The following is a 17410-nucleotide window of genomic DNA, read 5'->3' on the forward strand; positions in this document are numbered from 1 at the left end:
GGGAGGCGGGCGGTCGGGTGGGCTGAGCGAGCGGTCTAGCGAGCGAGCGAGCGCCCGCCTGCAGCCTCCCTCCCCGGCTTCCCCCGGCCGGCCGCAGAGCCGCGCGCGGGGCGGCGGCTGCTTGTCGGGATGCGGCCGCTGAGCCGCAGGGCTTCCCCCGCGCGCCGGGCACACCTGCTCGGGAGCCCGGCGCCCGGGCTGAGCCCGTGCCGCGCGCCGCGGGCTGAGCCCTAGCCTTCCTGCTCTTGAAGCTCTTGTTTGGTTTCTCCCTCCTAGGCCTCTGCCGCAGACATGGAGAAAATCAGGTAAGCTGCACAGCCTTCTTGTCGTTCCAGATTTCTTGGACAGACTACGGTGTTCCTGGGAGCCCTCGGTGGGCAGAGGGCAAGGGCCGGGGAGGGGGACAGTGCATCTCCCGGGGGCGCGGGCCAATGCCCGGGGAGGGAGAGGGAGAGGGAGAACCTTCGGGGTCTCCGAAGACAATAGCCAATTTCCCTGGTGCTATTACTGAGTATGGCTTTTGCACACTCCATTGGGCGGGTCTACACAGCCCATGGTGGCGGATGTGGAACAGTGCTCCCCTCCCCAGCTTCTGGCTCCCCACGAGCTAGGTTTATGAGACCCGAAGGAGCCCGCAGTTGCTCCAGGCCCTTGGATTTGCGGACATTCGGGAATTGTAAAGGGGTGGGAGTCGTTTCGGCCAGGCAGGGGCAGCGCGTCGCCCGCCTAGGAGCTCTTCGGAGCTCCAGTTCTCTCTGCTTTTCTGAAATCCTGCGATAGCTCTTCGGATCTGCCAGCCCAGGTTTTGCATGAAGCAAAGTTGTTGCTATTTTGGTGGGCGTCTGAGTTTATGTGGTCTGATGCCCAAGTGTGGGTTCTCCCTCCATTCACTCGGCGCTCCATCCAGAGCTGTTTCCCATCTCATTGTGCCGTTTCTGCCTCCTTGCTTTCACACAGCCAGCCCTACCCCACTCCCTTCTGTCCCAGGAATGCACTATCCTCTACTCCCTCATTCACATCTTTCTCTTCCATCCAGCCCCAGCTCAGGTGCCGTTTCCCCCCTGAAGCTTCCCTGATTCCTACCACCCAACATCCCAGCTGGAAGCGATCTTATTCCCCTCCTAAAGTTTTCTTAAATATCTTTGCATGCATCTGCCCCTCACATTTCAGTATACCTACATCGCCTCCACACACATCAGTAGATTGTAAGCTACAAGGCAAAGATTGTGTGTCCTCTCCTCCCCCCCCCCTTTTGTGTCCTCTTGTGCTTTCCCCATAATAATAAGCTCAATAACTGTTCTACTTAAATTGCTGTGGGGAACTTCTGCGAGGTTTGTAAAGGCCCGTGGGATATTGGAAGTGTCTGAGGAAATACCTGGTGTAGAGGTTGGGAGACTTTTCAGAGCCCTCCGTGTTAAACCCAGCCCTTGAATGCATAGCTTTCAGCGAACTATAATATATACTTAGCTCATTTTTTCAGTCTTAGGATCAGGCTGATTTAAATATTCATAGTTCCCCCTTTCCACCCTCTCCACACCCACCCACTCACTCAGATAGAAGACTCCTAGAGTAAGTGCTTAGAGGTTGTAAGGAAATTCCAACTGTGAACAGGAGTTGTTAGGGTCCCAGAGTGGTCTCCCTCCCTTGAGCAGGATCAATAATATCAAATATATCAATAATAATATTCAACAAATATTTATTGGGTTGGATTCATGCTTGGCTTTGTATAAGAGATATTAAAATACTTTAAACTCAGGCCTTGGCATCTTAGAGCTATGGGATTTCAGAGCTGGCAAGGGCCTTCCACTTACAAAACTACAGAACGTTGTTGGAGTGGTAAGGAACCTCAGAGATCTAGTGCCAGTGTCTTCCTTTATAGATGAGTAAACACATTTGGAAAGGTTGTCCAAGGTCACATTCCCTGCAAATAAATAAATGCCACTCTTTGTACTCAAACCCATGTTGCCCACCTCTCCACTGTGGGGTTTCTATTGCTCTGGAGAAGCATATCTAAAGACATGTATACAGATAACTATGAGGGAAGGGAGAATGAGTGCACAAGAAGGATCCAGGCAAAGCACTGTGAGCAATTTGAGAAGAAAGACATCCCTTTCAACTTGCCTCTTCTGAGAAGGCTTCATGGAAGAGGTAATCTCAGAGCGATCACACTAGTCACTGAACTGAGGCCAATCCCCAAGTAAGCAATGGGGTTGAGGGGAGGGGCATTGTTCCCTGGTGCTCAAATTTTACATGCCCTCCAAAGTATTTCTGGGACAAAATCCCTTTACATAGCCATAATCTGATCCAACTTCCTCATTTTGTAAGCAAGGAAACAGGAAATGAAGGATTTGTTAAGCATTTACTATGTGCCAGGCATTGTGACATGAGACATTTTTTGGTTGGTTGGTTGGGATTTTTGGTTTTTTGGTTTTTGTTTTTTTTGTGGTGCAATGAGGGTTAAATGACTTGTCCAGGGTCACATAGCTAGTAAGTGTCAAGTGTCTGAGATGGGATTTGAACTTAGGTCCTCCTGAATCCAAGGCTGGTGCTCTATCCACTGTGCCACCTAGCTGCCCCCAAGGGATATTTTTTTAGAATGAAGCTCTTGACCACCAGTTGTTAGAAATTCCATTGTGCCAGCAAGAATGGGGATGTGCCTTCTTGCTCTGAGAAATGTCCTTACGGCGCAGGACTCTTCTTATGGCCTTCCTTCTCACCCTCAAATGCTTCTAAAGTCATTAGGAGTTTATCAGAGACAGCAAGAAAACTAGACTTGAAACCAGAAGAACTTGGTTCCATTTATGACCAGAGTTGCCCCAGATAGCCTAGTGACTCCAGGAGAGCAGCTCAGAGCAGAAGCAGTTCTGTAATGCTCCTTGAGGAGTGGATTCCACCAACAAGCAGTTGTTAAGCATAGAGAGCACTTGAGGCTATAAAGCCTTGAAGGCTATTGAAGCAAAGCACAAAACTTACTTAGAAACCTTGGTTCAGAGAGGACCCCACCCCCTTCCACCACCCCCTCCCCGGGTTGTATAATCTAATCAGAGGAATAAAGGAATTAGTGTCTTAGATCTAGAAGAGGTTATCACATCAAACCTACTCATTTTACAAATGTGGAAACTGAGCCCCAGAGAGTCTAAATGACTTTCCCAGGGTCACAGAGACATAAGTGGCAGAGCTAAGAGTCAAACATAGTTACCTGGACTCAAAATCCAGGACTTTTTCTAATATAGGGAGGGAAAGAATATGTGTATGTATGTATGTGTACATATATATATTTGTGTGTGTATGTATAGGTGTATGTATATATGTATACTATGTGGCAGTCACTATGCTAAGTGCTTTTTACAAATATTATCTCATTCATTTGATCCTCACAACAGCCATGGGAGATAGGTGCTATTATTATGCTCATTTTACAATTGAGGAAACTGAGAAATATAGAGGTTAAGTGACTTACCCAGGGTCACATAGCAAGCCAAGGTCTGAGGTCACATTTGAACTCAAGTCTTCCTGACTCCAGGCCTATTACTCTATCCACAGTACCACTAGCTGCCTCTACCAATGCTACCAGCTGCCACTTCAGCCCTAAACCAAGGTCCAGCAGAGGTAGCAAAGGTCAGAACCAGGTCCTCTGACTCAAAACCCAGTTTTCTTTCCACTCTCGTAAGCTGTCTACCAATGCTCTGAGCATGGTAGGGTAAGCAAGAGAACCCTTGATATTCATGGTTCATAGGCAAATATTTCCAGAAATTTAAGTGACCACTAACCCTTTTGCATCCTGCAAGGCCAACTAGACACATCATAGGTAGGTACCTACTTGAGGGTTGAATTGTTTTGATCCTCTACCTTTTCTTTTGTTGAATTTATCTTCTGCCCCAAAGTTCTCTTGCCCTCCATGTCTGCTTAAATAACTCTTACAACTCTCAAATATTTGTAGATATCCCTGTATCTATTTGCTTATTTCTTAGCCTGGCAGTGAGCTGTGTCAGTGTCATTAATCCTCCCCAAATCAATCCTTTCATTCCCTTTAATCTTCTCCCTCCCACCCCCACCCTCCATTACCCCTTTGTCAGTTTTCTACTGAATTCAGCCTGAGATTTTCAGCCACGAACTTCTGCTACTTATTCCAAACAACAGAGTCTTATCTAGTGCCTGGTTCACCTGCAAGTATAAAGATACATTCGTAAACTAACAGTGAGAGGTAGGTAGCGTGGTATATAGTTAGTGGATAAGGTAGTGGATTCAGAAAGACCTGAGTTCTAATCTTGGCTCAGAGACTTGGTAGCTAACTGAGCAAGTCTCTTAACTACCCTATTCCTTTCAATAATAGGTCCCAGCCCAAGCCTTACTTGCTCAATGTTTGGGTTTTGATGGCTCAGAGCAAGGGTAAATAGCAGTTTTTTCTGTTCTGGCCAAAAAATCTGAGGGTCTTCTCCTCCCAGATTGATGCTTTTGAGAAGGCAAACTAGGCTATCTTTTGCCTCAATTCTTACCTAACCTTTAATTACTGAATGGGGATTACTTCAGACAAACTGAGACCTGGGAAAGATCCTAGCTTCAAAAGGCCAAGGTCTCTCACTGCATCCTGGGTCATCGCCAGTCATCCTGACCTATGTTCTGCCACTGCACTCTGATGACTCTGGAGGAAAGAGTGTAGCTGATGACTTTGCACAGCCCTGCTTCACTTAAATCCAATTCACTTACAAGTCAAGACACCACCTTCCCCATGTCATTGGTCCTCTTTAAGAAGAAAAGGATAAACAGCATCTTTAATGATAGTATTGGGGGGGTTGTACTAAATGGCTTCTAAAGTCACCTTTGATCCTCTATATATGATCCTATTAAATGTTAGAACTGGAGGAAACTCAGTCCATTGAATTATGGAGCTGAAAAGTACCTCAGGGACAAATTAACTCAAAACCCTTCATTGCTCCAGTGAAAAAACTGAGGACCCCAAAGGGACAAATGACTTGTTAAAAGCCAGAAATGCAGCTACTGGAAAAGCCAGAGCTGAGTCTCCTGGCTCCCAGTTAGTGGCTCCTTCTGTATTGCTTTCCTCATATAAACTCTTCTCTTTGGCTTTCAAAGCCCTCTGTTATTAGTGCCTTTCTATGTCCTGGGAGAGGCAGTGAATGTGGTGCCGTGTGACCTAGAATCAGAAAGACCTGGGTGTAAATTCTGCTTTAGAAGTGTACTTACCTGCTTTATGGTAAGTCACTCACCCTCCAGGAGCCTTATTATCTAAATCACATAAGAAGTACCTACCTCACAAGGTTGTAGAGAGGCACAAAGAAAAGAAAAGTATAAACAAAATGCTTTGTACATGTCAAAGCATTCTACGGATATTTTATTATCATGGAACCATGGAACCGTAGAATTAAAATTAGAAGGCAATGTTGAGGTCATTGAGTCCAACCCCCTGCATTTTAGGAATAAGGAAACTGAGAGATTGTCTCATCCAATGTTGACTTGGCCAAAGTTACACAGCAACTAAGTATCTGAGCTGGTCTTTAAGCCTTGATCTACCTGAATCCCAACACACTCTCCATTATGTGCCACCCTACATCTATTATCCATCCAGCTTTATTCTGCAACACTTCCAGCACCCACCTTCCTATTTATACAGCCTGGTTTCTTCATTGTGTTCTGCTGTTGAATGGATAGAGGGCTGGACCCTGTATCAGGTCTCAGACCCTTACTAGCTCTGTGACCTTGAACAAGTGTCACTTGTTCTCGCTTTCCATCAGTTTCCTTATCCGCAAAATGGGAACAATAATAATATATACCTCAGAGGTAAAATGTCTCATAAACATTAAGGCACTATAGAAATGTGATCCATGATTTCCCTGCCTAGAATTCACCTCCCTACTCTTCCATTTGTTCCTGTGTCCTTCCCCCAGTGTCTTTCCAAATCCTATTCATCTCTTTCGGGTCCCAGCTTTGGTGACCATACCAACCCAGTTCATTCACTCCCTTCTCTCTGACCTCAGCTTGCTCTTGAAATCAATAAAATACACTTAAATACTTTAATTGTTCTCTAATTATTTCAGAAGTATTATTCTTGTCTCCCTACCCACTCCCCAAGCTAATTAAAGGTGAGAACTTTGCTTTCTAACTTCTTTATCTCCTCAAGGGTTGAGAGGGCTAGGTGTGTAGTATAAAATCATGGAGCCATAAAGAATCATTGTGTGCTCAATTTGGAATCAGTAGGTTGTGTTAGAGCCCCAGTTTTGCCACTTACATGTGTGTTAGGGCAGGTAAGTAGTACAATCAAAAGAGCACCAGGCCTCAAGTCAGGAAGATCTGAGTTCAAATCCAACATCAGACACTTCCTAGCTAGGTGACCCTGGGCCACTTATTTCTGTTTGTTCCTGGCACACAGTACTATATAAATGTTTTGTTGTTGTTACATCTCCTGGCCTTTATATTCCTCCCCTGTAAAATGAGTAGATTAGACCTGATAACATTTAAAATCCCTTTGACTTAGGGAAAAAAAAAAAAACAGACCGGAAAGATTGGGAGAGCAAGGGAAGTGGGGACTGGGGAGGGGAGTTTTGCACCACTAGAAAGTGAGACCTAACACAGGATTTGAACCTCCACCCTCTGAGATCTGAGCCAATGCTTACATACTGCTTCCATGTGAGGCTTTCTCCTCAGTTTACTTATGAGGGCACTAAGGTCCAGAGAGATCAGGTCACTTGTTCAACGTCATACAGAAGGAATCTTTTAAAAAATTGATTGATCATATTTTTGCTGCTGTTCACTTGTTTCAGAAGTATCCGACTCTTCGTGATCCCATTGGGTAGCATTGGGTTGGCAGAGATACTGGAGTGGTTTGCCTTTTCCCTCATTTTACAGATGAGGCAAACAGGGTTAAGTGACTTGCCTAGAGTCACATGGCTAGTAAGTGTCTGAAGCTCGATTTGAACTCATGAAGATGAGTCTTGGTTCTGAGCCCAGTGCTCTATTCACTGTGCCACCTAGCTGCCCCCAGATGGATTGTATATTTAATACCTAATTTGTTGAATGGTTTTCAAAAGATACCAATGTAAGTAAATTCTCCTCACAGGGAAATGTGCCACTGCCTTGGGCCTTGCAGTATATGTGGGGTCTCTTAAATCAATGCTGAGCTGATCACTTCTTGCCCTTTAGAGTTGATGAAAGGCACATCTTGAAGATGAGTTCACTCTTCCAGTCGAATTTACATCCTTCATTGTCTGATTTACTTCCTCTTTTGAAGCTTCTCCCCACCCCCAGACTTTTCATGATTCTTTTGAAGAGCTGTGCTTTTAACTCCTTGAAGCGTTAGGTCCATCTGGGTTTTCACTGGCCTTAGATATGAGAGCTTCCTACATGGCCTTAATTAAACCTGTATACTCTCATTGGCATCTCTCCTGGTTCTTCTCCTATTTTCCATTGATTATTTTTCTCCTTGAGGACAGATGCCCAGCTCTGCTGAGCAGGCCTTAGCTGACTCTTTCAGAAGACACTCTCATTTTCAGCTGTCTTTCAAGCAAGACAGCCTGCTTTTCTGATGGGAATTCTTTCCTCTCAGTTACTATCCTTAACATGGGACCTGGGGCTCCTCTAAAACTGAGTCAGGCTATCCCTAGGGCTCAGTTCAGTTCAATGAACGTTCACTTAGTCTTTACTGTATACAAGGCTACCAATGACACCCACCTTCTGCTGTATCCCTTCCTCTCTGGGTGACCCTGGCAAGTGCCCTCTCCTCTTTGATTCTCAGTTTTCCCATTATAAAATAGGAACTAACATTTGCACTACCTACCTCACGGGATCTTTGTGAACAACATGCTTTGTTAACCTAATCATATTAGAGACATGTTGATTGGCATTAGTTGATCATTATAATGGAATGGAGATCACTCTGGGTCAAACACAACTGAACAATAACCAAAAAAAAGCCAATTATTTTGAAATAAGTTATCAAAATATTTTTTTAAAAAAACATCATGTACTGAGGCAGCTAGGTGGCACAGTGGATAGAGCACCAGCTCTGGAGTCAGGAGGACCTGAGTTCAAATCCTGCCTCAGACACTTGACACTTACTAGCTGGGTGACCCTAGGCAAGTCACTTAACCCCAATTGCCTCACCAAAAAACCAAAACAAAACAAAACAAAGCAAAAAAAACCAAAACCCAACATCATGTACTCCATGTTGAGAATCTCTGATAGTTTAACCTCTTGGTTTGACAGGTGAATTCCTTGAAGGCCAGGACTATTTTCCTTTTTTTATCTTAGTGTCACTAGTGACTAACATAGAATTTTACATGAAATGAAAGTATAATAAACCCTTGTTGAGTTGAATTGAGGAAAATGAAGTCCAGCACAGTTGTATGACTTATTATGAGTTTGTAGATTTAGCTCCAGAAGGGACCTTAAAGGTCATCAAGTATATACCCCTTACCACTTTGCAGATAAGGAAACTGAGGCATGGAGAGGGGACATAACTGATGAATAACCTGAGATTGTATTTGAATCCACATACTCCCTATCTTCTAAGTCATGCTGACTCTCTTGCCCAGTATCAAGTTGGTGCTTGATAATAGAGCTGGGATTTGAATTCAGGGCCTCTGACTCCCAAATCCAGTATCCTTTATATTCCATCAGATAATCTCTTGAGATCCTTTCAAGCTCTGAGCATCTTGGCAGGAAGTCTTGTTGTTCAGTTGCTTTTCAGTCGTGTCTGACTATGTACTGTCCATTGCTGTAATTTTTTTTTTTGTCGCCTCCACTGATTGCTTTTGTGTTCCTCCTTCTATCCTGGTATTTAACAAAATGTCTCTTCTAAAAAGTTAGATAATGGCAATAGTAGCTACAATTTTGTGAGTGAATGTTCTTGGTTAAAGGCCATGTCTACACATGCAGATAAAAAGTATAAAATCCATGTGTAAATTTTTTATTGTGTAGCTCTTTGGGAAAAAAAATTGCTTTCCTTCCTGGCAGGACTTCCAAGCTTTGCAGGGAGCCTTGTAATCTCCCATTGAGATCACACCCCCATACAAGGACTCCTAATGTGAATGAAGTATCTTCAGCATGGAGTTTTTTTCCATAGGGTTTTCCATGCTGTGGTCAGACTGTGCCTGATTCATTTGGGCAGCTTGGCTTATAGTAGATAGAAGAGCCAGATTTGCATTTAACAGCCTGCATCTGGGTCCAGACTTTGACCCTTCATAGGAGTATGAATGGAGACCTCTGAGGTTATCCAGTCAAAACCTCATTTCATAAACGAAGAAGCTGAGACTCAGAAAGTGCCTGAGTTCACATGGATAGGTGGGCAATAAATAATCAATAAAGCCAGAAATCAAACCTGTTCCTCTGAATCCAGACCCAGTGTTCTGTTTGTTTCCCAGTGGTGTCTCTAATATTAATAATTAATAATAACAATAATAATAATAATTACTGGGAGGAAGCCTTCTTCTGAGCCTTTCTCCTCTGCAAAGTGAGGAGGATAATATTTTTACTAACTTCTCTACTTTATTGTGAGAAATGAGAGGCTTGGCGGTATGAGTCATTGTTGTTTTGTAAGGTCATTTACATGCACGAGTGGATATAAGACTTTTATATAAATAGAGGTCTAGATACAGTTGTGGAGCCCCCAGCTTCCTCTTGGGTAAAATGAGGGTTACATATTAGATGATCTCTTGAGTTCATGGATTCCTAGGTTCTTTGTGGCTCAGCTTTGGTAATTCCCTGAAAAGGCACTGGATTTTCATGATACTCCAGTACCTGCTGGCCCAATGACCGGAGTCAAGGCATTTAATATCTTTAGGTTTCAGTTTGTTCCTCAGTAAAATGAAGGGTTTTAATTAGATAACCACTAAGGTTCCTTTGAATCTATGTAGAAGTAAAAATTGTAGAGGCCCTTCCAGCAGAGGCTGAGGTCCCCAATTAGGACAGTCCTCTAAATTTAAGCTGTCTGACTGGAATCCAACTGAACAAACATTTATTATGTGCCTACTGTGGTGGTAGGGGGCACCAGGTATACAAAGATTAAAAAATAGCCCCCTGCCCTCAAGGATCTTATATTCCTTCTACTGGTGGGTGTAGATAGCACATGTACACAGATAAGTAAGAACTAGGTCATTTGAAGAGGCAAGAGCTCTAACAACTTGGAGAAATAAAGAATTTGAATAGAAAGTTCTAAGCCTTTGAAGGATTTAAAGGCAGAAGTGAAAGGGAATTGTGACCTAGGCATGAAAGGACAGAGTTGAAAGATGAAACGTCAGATTCAGGGAGCAGTTGGGATACCGTGCCAGACAGAGCAGAGGAAGGGGAGCGGTTTGAAATAATCTTGGAAAAGGAAGTTGAGAGGAAATGAGAGGGAGCACAGACTAACAGACAGAAAGCCAACCTCAAAGCCAGAGAGATGTGAGTTCAAGTCCTGTCTCTGAAAGGCACTGGCTGTGCAGGGCAAGTCACTTAGTATCTCAGTGATCAAGACAACTTTCTAAGAATAGAAGTTTCAGAGAAAGCATTGACACTGCTTTCTCTGAGACTTCAATAGAAGGAATTTCCTCCCCAGAGAGTTCCTCCTACTAGAGAAATCATAGAACTACCCCAGCCTAAGAGGGAAGTGTTGGGGAGAAGGGGAATAGCTAGATTGTAGAGGGCTTTTTAGATTGTAGAGGGGTTAAGTGACTTGACCAGGGTCACACAGCTAGTAAGTGTCTGAGGCTGGCTTTGAACTCAGGTCCTCCTGACTCCAGGGTCAGTGCTCCATCTACCTAGCTGCCCTTTGTAGAGGGCTTTTAAATGTGAAGGATTTTCATTTTATCTCAGAGACATGAGAGAATAAAAATGGGCAGTTTCAGTAGGTAGTGAACTTCCCTGTCACTTCATGCACTCAAAAAGAGGCCAAATGGTCACTTATTGTCACTGTTGTAGTAGATGTCAAGTATTAAGCTGGACTAGATATGACCTACTGGGTGCCTTCCAACTTGAAGACTGTATGAACATCTATGAAGAGAGATCATGGTTGGTTGAAGCATTTCATCAGGGAGAATTTTGTGGAAGAATTTGTGGGTTGGGGTTGAAGAATAAGTGACATTTAGTTTTCAATACTCTTTTTTTGTTTGTTTGTGGGGCAATGGGGGTTAAGTGACTTGCCCAGGGTCACACAGCTAGTGAGTGTCAAGTGTCTGAGGCTGGATTTGAACTCAGGTCCTCCTGAATCCAGGGCTGGTGCTTTATCCACTGCGCCACCTAGCTGCCCCCTATAGGTGACATTTAGAGAGACAGAGGAAGAGGGCAGTCTGCCCCAGCTGGGCAGACTCCTGTATGGGATTACACAGGGAGGGAAAGATTGGTGGAGGAGACATCATGGTAAGTGCCCCATTGCATGTGAGAGCATCTGTTAAAAAGTCAGAGAAGAGAGAGACCAACTGATAAACTTGTTGGGACTCATAGGCAGCAAAATGAGAACATTTAGTAAATATTCAAACAGTGAATCCTGGAATGTCAGAGCTGGAAGGGATCATGGAGATCATACATTTTTGACCTCTCATTTTACAGATGAGGCAACTGATGCCCAGGAAAACAGAAGTGTTTTAGTGAATTAGTAACAGAGCCAAGCTTAGAACCTAGAAACACAGTCCAATCCTTCTACTGAGCCAAGCCAGAAGATCATAGCAAATGTACGCCTCCATGGTCAGCAAGTGTGGGAGATTGCCTGGGAATGGAACCTATAAAATAAGGTAATTCAACTTCGTAACCTTTAAGGTTACATATGAGGAGAGCTTATGGGAAGGTAGATTTCATGTAGATTCCTTCTCTGACATTCTGTGTTCTATGATTCTAAGGCCCTTCCTTCTCTGACGTTCTGTGTTCTATGATTCTTCTCTGACATTCTGTGTTCTATGATTCTAAGGTCCTTCCTTCTCTGACATTCTGTGTTCTATGATTCTAAGGCCCTTCCTTCTCTGACGTTCTGTGTTCTATGATTCTTCTCTGACATTCTGTATTTTATGATCCTAAGGCCCCTCCCAGCTCTGACATTCCAAATCTATGATCTAATTTTTGTTTTTCCTTTCCTTACACATCCCCTTTGTATCACCATCGCTGTTCGAAAGCACTACAGTGCAGGTACGTTATGTTTAATAGAGTTACTGAAATATATCCCCCACCCCTCCTAATAGCTTACAAACCTCAGACAACCATTCATTCTTTCCCACCCACTCTCATTCACCTCACTCTCTTACTATGCCTTTCCATCCCCCTTCTAAATCTTCTCCTTTCCACCATTTTACTAGGCTGGCCATTTTCCATCCATCCAGGCTGACCTGGGTTTAGTAAGTCACAAGACCAGGAGAACATTTAGTAAGCTCTGGCTCAGGACTGATTCTCTTGTTGGTGGGTTCTCTAAACTCCCGATGAGAAAACCACTCGGCACATAAGGCATCTCCATTCTGACGTTTCCATCTCTAAATGACTATTTTGCTGCTTGGCAACAGCTGAAACTGCCCTCAGGTGCTGGAGAATGTGGCATGTGTCCTTATGGGACTTGGGATTCAGACCAGTTTCCTGGAGGATCTGACCTCCAGGGTCTCCCCCTCGTTGCTGGATTTCCTTCTATCTCCAGGTGTGAGCTGTGGGCTCTAAAGAGTAACCTGTGGGAGTTTCCTTTCCATTTGTGGGTGACTTTAGGCTGTATTCTGTGCTCCCCTCTCCTATCTCTCTCTCTGTCTCTCTGTCTCTCTCTGTCTCTGACTCAGCAGAACCGATTCAGTGGGACTGTTTCTGTGCCCTTTCTCACACAGGATATGTGCTTGTGTTAAATAAGGAGGGTATTAGTTTTCCCGAAAATCATAGGAGCCTAGAATGTCAGGGCTGAAAGGGAGAGGGGAATTAACCCATCCAGGATCACACACATTAGCTTGCATCAGAACTGAGAGCACATGGGGGCAGCTAGATGGCACAGTGGATAGAGCACTGGCCCTGGATTCAGGAGTACCTGAGTTCAAATCCAGCCTCAGATACTTTACACTTACTAGCTGTGTGACCCTGGGCAAGTCACTTGACCCTCATTGCCTCACAAAAAAAAAAAAAAAAACACCTGAGAGCACAACCTAGGTTTCCTTACTGCCAGTCAAGTACTCTTTCTACCATCACCTCAGGAATGCCTCTTCACTTCTCCAGGTACCAGGTTTTTTATTTTTGTTTTTGTTTTTTTTTTGATATGTAAAAAAGGTAGGAGAGATGCGGAAGGGGCAGGTTGGATCCCTGAGATTGCTTCCATGTCTCTGATTCTGGTAGTGGATCATACCACTGCAGCTTATCTCTTCCAGTGCCAAAACTTGTTTGTTTGTTGTTGTTTTAATTTAATATTTAAGCATTTGGGATGGAAACTTTTCTAAAAATGGGCTGTACTTATCCCAGACTTCCCAAGTGGAAGATTCATAATTTAACCTTTTTCTTGATGACTCAGGTCATGATTACAAATGTCTATTGTTTTATTGTAAATAATGTATTTCTCTGTCTTTTAAATTTTTTCCCCCTCTCTGATTCAGAGATATGAGGCAGTTTTCATGGTGTTAGCCTCTCATAGATCCCATGTTCTTTAGTCTTTTATGGCTTCTAATCTGCTGTGGTCATGTGAGCCAGTAACTGAGTTGACTAGAATTGTGTGTTGAGTAGGAGTCAATCATGCTGAGTGAGAGCTCAAGAATGAAGTGCCTGGCAGGATGACATAGCAGCCCCAAAAGCTAATGAAATCATAGACAATATTCAGAATGAGAGATGTGATCATCTCAGTGCCCTCTCTTCTTGATTATATGTGGAATATGTGTCTCAGGTTGGCTCCCAACCTCCTCCCCCACCACTGATTTTCTTGCTTTTAAAAAAATTAAATCTTTTACCGAGCAATTTTTTCACCTTGCCATCACTTCTTAGTGCATATCCCCTCTCCCCTAGCCTCTTACTTGCAACAAAGAGCTATAGTTAGGGAAAATAAACCAACATGTTGGCTAGTCAGTCAATAAACATTTATTAACATGTACTAAGTGCTAGAGATATTAAGAAAGGCAAAAGACAGGCCCTGCCCTTGAGAAGCTTATAATCTAATGGGGAAAGATAGCACATAAAAGGAAGATGAGGGAGAGGAGAGTCTGGAAGGAAGACTCTAATGTCCACCCTCCACTTCTCTAAGGGACCCAAGGGGAAGGGGGCATTGAGAAAGTTTCAAAATTGATGTGGTCTGTGAAAATGATGAAGTCCAGGTGAGCAACCAGGTGGGACATTGGCCTTGTCTGACAACATATGCCTCATTCTGCACTTAGAATCCACCGTTTTTCTGACTAGAAGAGGGAAGGCAGGTCTTTGAAGTCAAGATTAGTCATTACATGGATATAAGTAGTTGTCCTTCAGTGTTGTTTTCCTTTACATTATTATATCCTGGTTCTCCTTATTTTGCCCTGTATCAATTCATATGTCATCCAGAGTTTCTTTAAATTCTTCATATTGGTTGTTTACTGTGGCACAATAAAAACAGGATCAATGACTTAGAATAGATCTTCTTTTAGTCTAATCCTTTTATTTTATAGATGAGCAAACCAAAGCTCAGAAAGTAATTTGCCCAAGGTCATATAGGTAGTAAGTGACTGAGCAGATTTTGAACCCAGGACCTCCGACTAAAATGATTGTTCTTTCCACTTAAAATATTCTATTACATTCACATACCATGATTTATTTAGCCATTCCCCAACCAGTGGGCATGCACTTTGTTCCCCATTCCTTGCTACCATAAAAAGTGCTGTCAAAAATATTCTTGTGAGTATGCTCTGGTGAATGAATTCAAAGTCATTGCCATATGAGAAATGGAAGAAGGAACTGGGAATCTTTAGCCTGGAGAAGAGAAGGTTTAGAAGGGGGCATTATTACTCCTTTCAAGTATTTGGAGGGACCTCATGTGAAAGAGGGTTGAAACTTGGCATTTATAACCCTGAAAGGCAAAACCAGAAACAGTTGGAAGTATGCAGGTATTTGCTTAGTATAAAGAAGAGCTCCCTAACGAAGTGAAATCATAGTAGAGGCATGAAGACCTAAGTTCAAATCTGACCTCAGATACTGTGTGACCCTGGGGAAGTCACTTAACCATGTTTGCCTTCGTCTCCTAATCTGTAAAAGGAGGAAGAAATGGCAAACCACTCCAGTATCTTTGCCAAGAAGACTCCAAATGGGGTCACAAAGAGTCAGAAATGACTGAAAAATGACTAAACAACAGAAGAAGTAGAATGATCTGCCTCAGGAGATGGTAGAATTCTCATTACTGGATGACCTCTTATCAAGGATAAGAATTATAGAAAAGATTCTTGTCATACTGAACTAAATGACCTTAGAGGTCTCTAGCTTCCTAGATTCTGCAATTTAGTGCTTTGACTTTGTAACAACTCTCTCAGGTGCTCAGAGGACTTTTCCCTTCATATTCAGGGATGTTTTCCTAAGGATTGAAGTTACCCAAAGTCTGACTTCTGAATGGGTAGATTATAGCTTGAATTTTTATAATGCTCATTTTTTCAACATGTTTTCATTCTGATCCTCATGATGTCCAGGGTGAGGTAGAGAAATTATTATCCATTCATAAGACTAAGACAGGAGTGAGAAGGTGATTGTTTAAGATGATGTGGCATATTAGTGATAGAAACGTGTTTGGAACCCAGGTTCCCTACTACCAATGGTCCCTATCATTCAGCAGCCTGTGCTTCCAATGCAGAACCAATACATCCCTTGCTGATTTGTGCCTGGTGCTGCTTAGAAGATTGAGTCAGGCCTCATGTGGCACACTGTAATAATATTTAATGAATCAAAACATTTAGTGGGTACTTTAGGAGAGTTTATTTGGGCAACACTGGGATCATGTAGGACCATAGATTTAGAGCTGGAAGGACCTAAGAGATGATCTGACTCAATGCCCTCATTTTTCTTTTTTTTTCTTTTTGTTTTGTTTTGTTTGTTTGTTTTTTAGTGTGGCAATTGGGGTTAAGTGACTTGCCCAGGGTCACACAGCTAGTAAGTGTTAAGTGTCTGAGGCCGGATTTGAACTCAGGTACTCCTGACTCCAGGGCCGGTGCTCTATCCACTGTACCACCTAGCTGCCCCCCTCATTTTTCACATGAAGAACTTGAGGTCCAGAAAGGTTCAACAACTTGCCCAACTTTCCAAAGGTAGCGACAGAACTAATCTTCAAACTCAGGTCCTCTGGCCCAAAAGCCAGTGCTCTCTCCACTTCACCACACTGCCCCTACTATCCACCTTCTCTCTGTTTAAAGAACATCCAACTGACTTAGATTTCTTTTCCTTTGAAAGCTACACTTGACACCCCCATCCAATCTCTATCCTTTCTATTATAAACATAACCTATTTCTGTAGCATTTAAGGTTTACAACACATTTTCCTCACAATTGCCTTGTTAGGAAGATTGTACAAACATTATTATCGTTCTTGAGCAGAAGAGGAAAATGTAAGATCAAAGACTACCATAACACACTTCTCATTCGATCTCATTCCCCAAATTCTGCTCCCCATGCCTGGAATGCAGCCTTCTTCATTTCTTCCTTTTAGAATCCTTTCCTTTCTTCAATTATCTGCTCAGTAGCTGCCTTGAAGTTTTCCCTGATCTTTCCTCCTCAGACTACCTTTGGTTATGCTCATTTATGTAATGTTGTATCCCCTCCTACACCCCTGGGAAGAATATGTGAGACCTGGAATTCTTTTTTTTTCTGATTTGGTGTCCCCAGCACTCAATACATGGTGCCTTGCTTAAGAAATTCCTGTCATATTTGAATTTTGAATGAATGATTTATGGTTTACAAAGCAACTTCCCATAATTGGTTCATTTGAACAATAGAGTGGTAAGTAGGATCAGGTATTATCCCCATTTGACAGATGATGGAACTGAGGCCCAGAGAAGAAAAATACCTCGCTTAGTGGCACAAAGTTAACTAATGTCATTGCTGATGCTTGGAAGTTAATTGTCGACGAAGGTCGTGCCAAATCCGGAAAGTCAGCAGCCTTCCTGATAAGCCTTCCCTGTAGCCCTTAGTCAAAGGACTTTTCCTGGCAGCCACCCAGTTTCCCCTGTGCAGATGAAGAGCAGATGGCTGTCCCTTTGACTTCTAATAAACCCCTGTGCACGTACAGACACTTATTAAAAGTCACAGAATATCAGATTTGGATGGGACCTTGCATGCCATCTAGTGCAGCTGGCACCTGCACAAGAAGGTTTTCTACCAATTACCTGACAGTAGATCACTCAACCTTTTCTTCAAGACCTCCAAGGAGGGAGAGCCCCCTTACCATTCAAATTAGCCTATTTCACTTTTAGGAAGTTTTCATTGTTAGGAAATCTTTGTTTACACTGATCTTCAAATCTGCCTTCCTGTTCCACCCACCC

The 17410-nt window shown here is 43.2% G+C and overlaps 1 protein-coding gene across 7 annotated transcripts in view; it reads left to right on the top strand.

Annotated features, from left to right (window-relative positions):
- The window catches only part of BEGAIN (brain enriched guanylate kinase associated), a 260573-nt gene that overhangs the window by 79548 nt on the left and 163615 nt on the right, over positions 1-17410 (top strand). For all 7 annotated transcript variants that reach the window (XM_043988983.1, XM_043988986.1, XM_043988987.1 and 4 more), the window contains exon 2: positions 277-305. In XM_043988983.1, coding sequence (XP_043844918.1) covers positions 277-305 — 29 coding nt within the window. The remainder of the gene's footprint in view (positions 1-276; positions 306-17410) is intronic.

This window comes from Dromiciops gliroides, chromosome 2 (genome assembly GCF_019393635.1).
Source record: "Dromiciops gliroides isolate mDroGli1 chromosome 2, mDroGli1.pri, whole genome shotgun sequence".
Taxonomy (NCBI): Eukaryota; Metazoa; Chordata; class Mammalia; order Microbiotheria; family Microbiotheriidae; genus Dromiciops; species Dromiciops gliroides.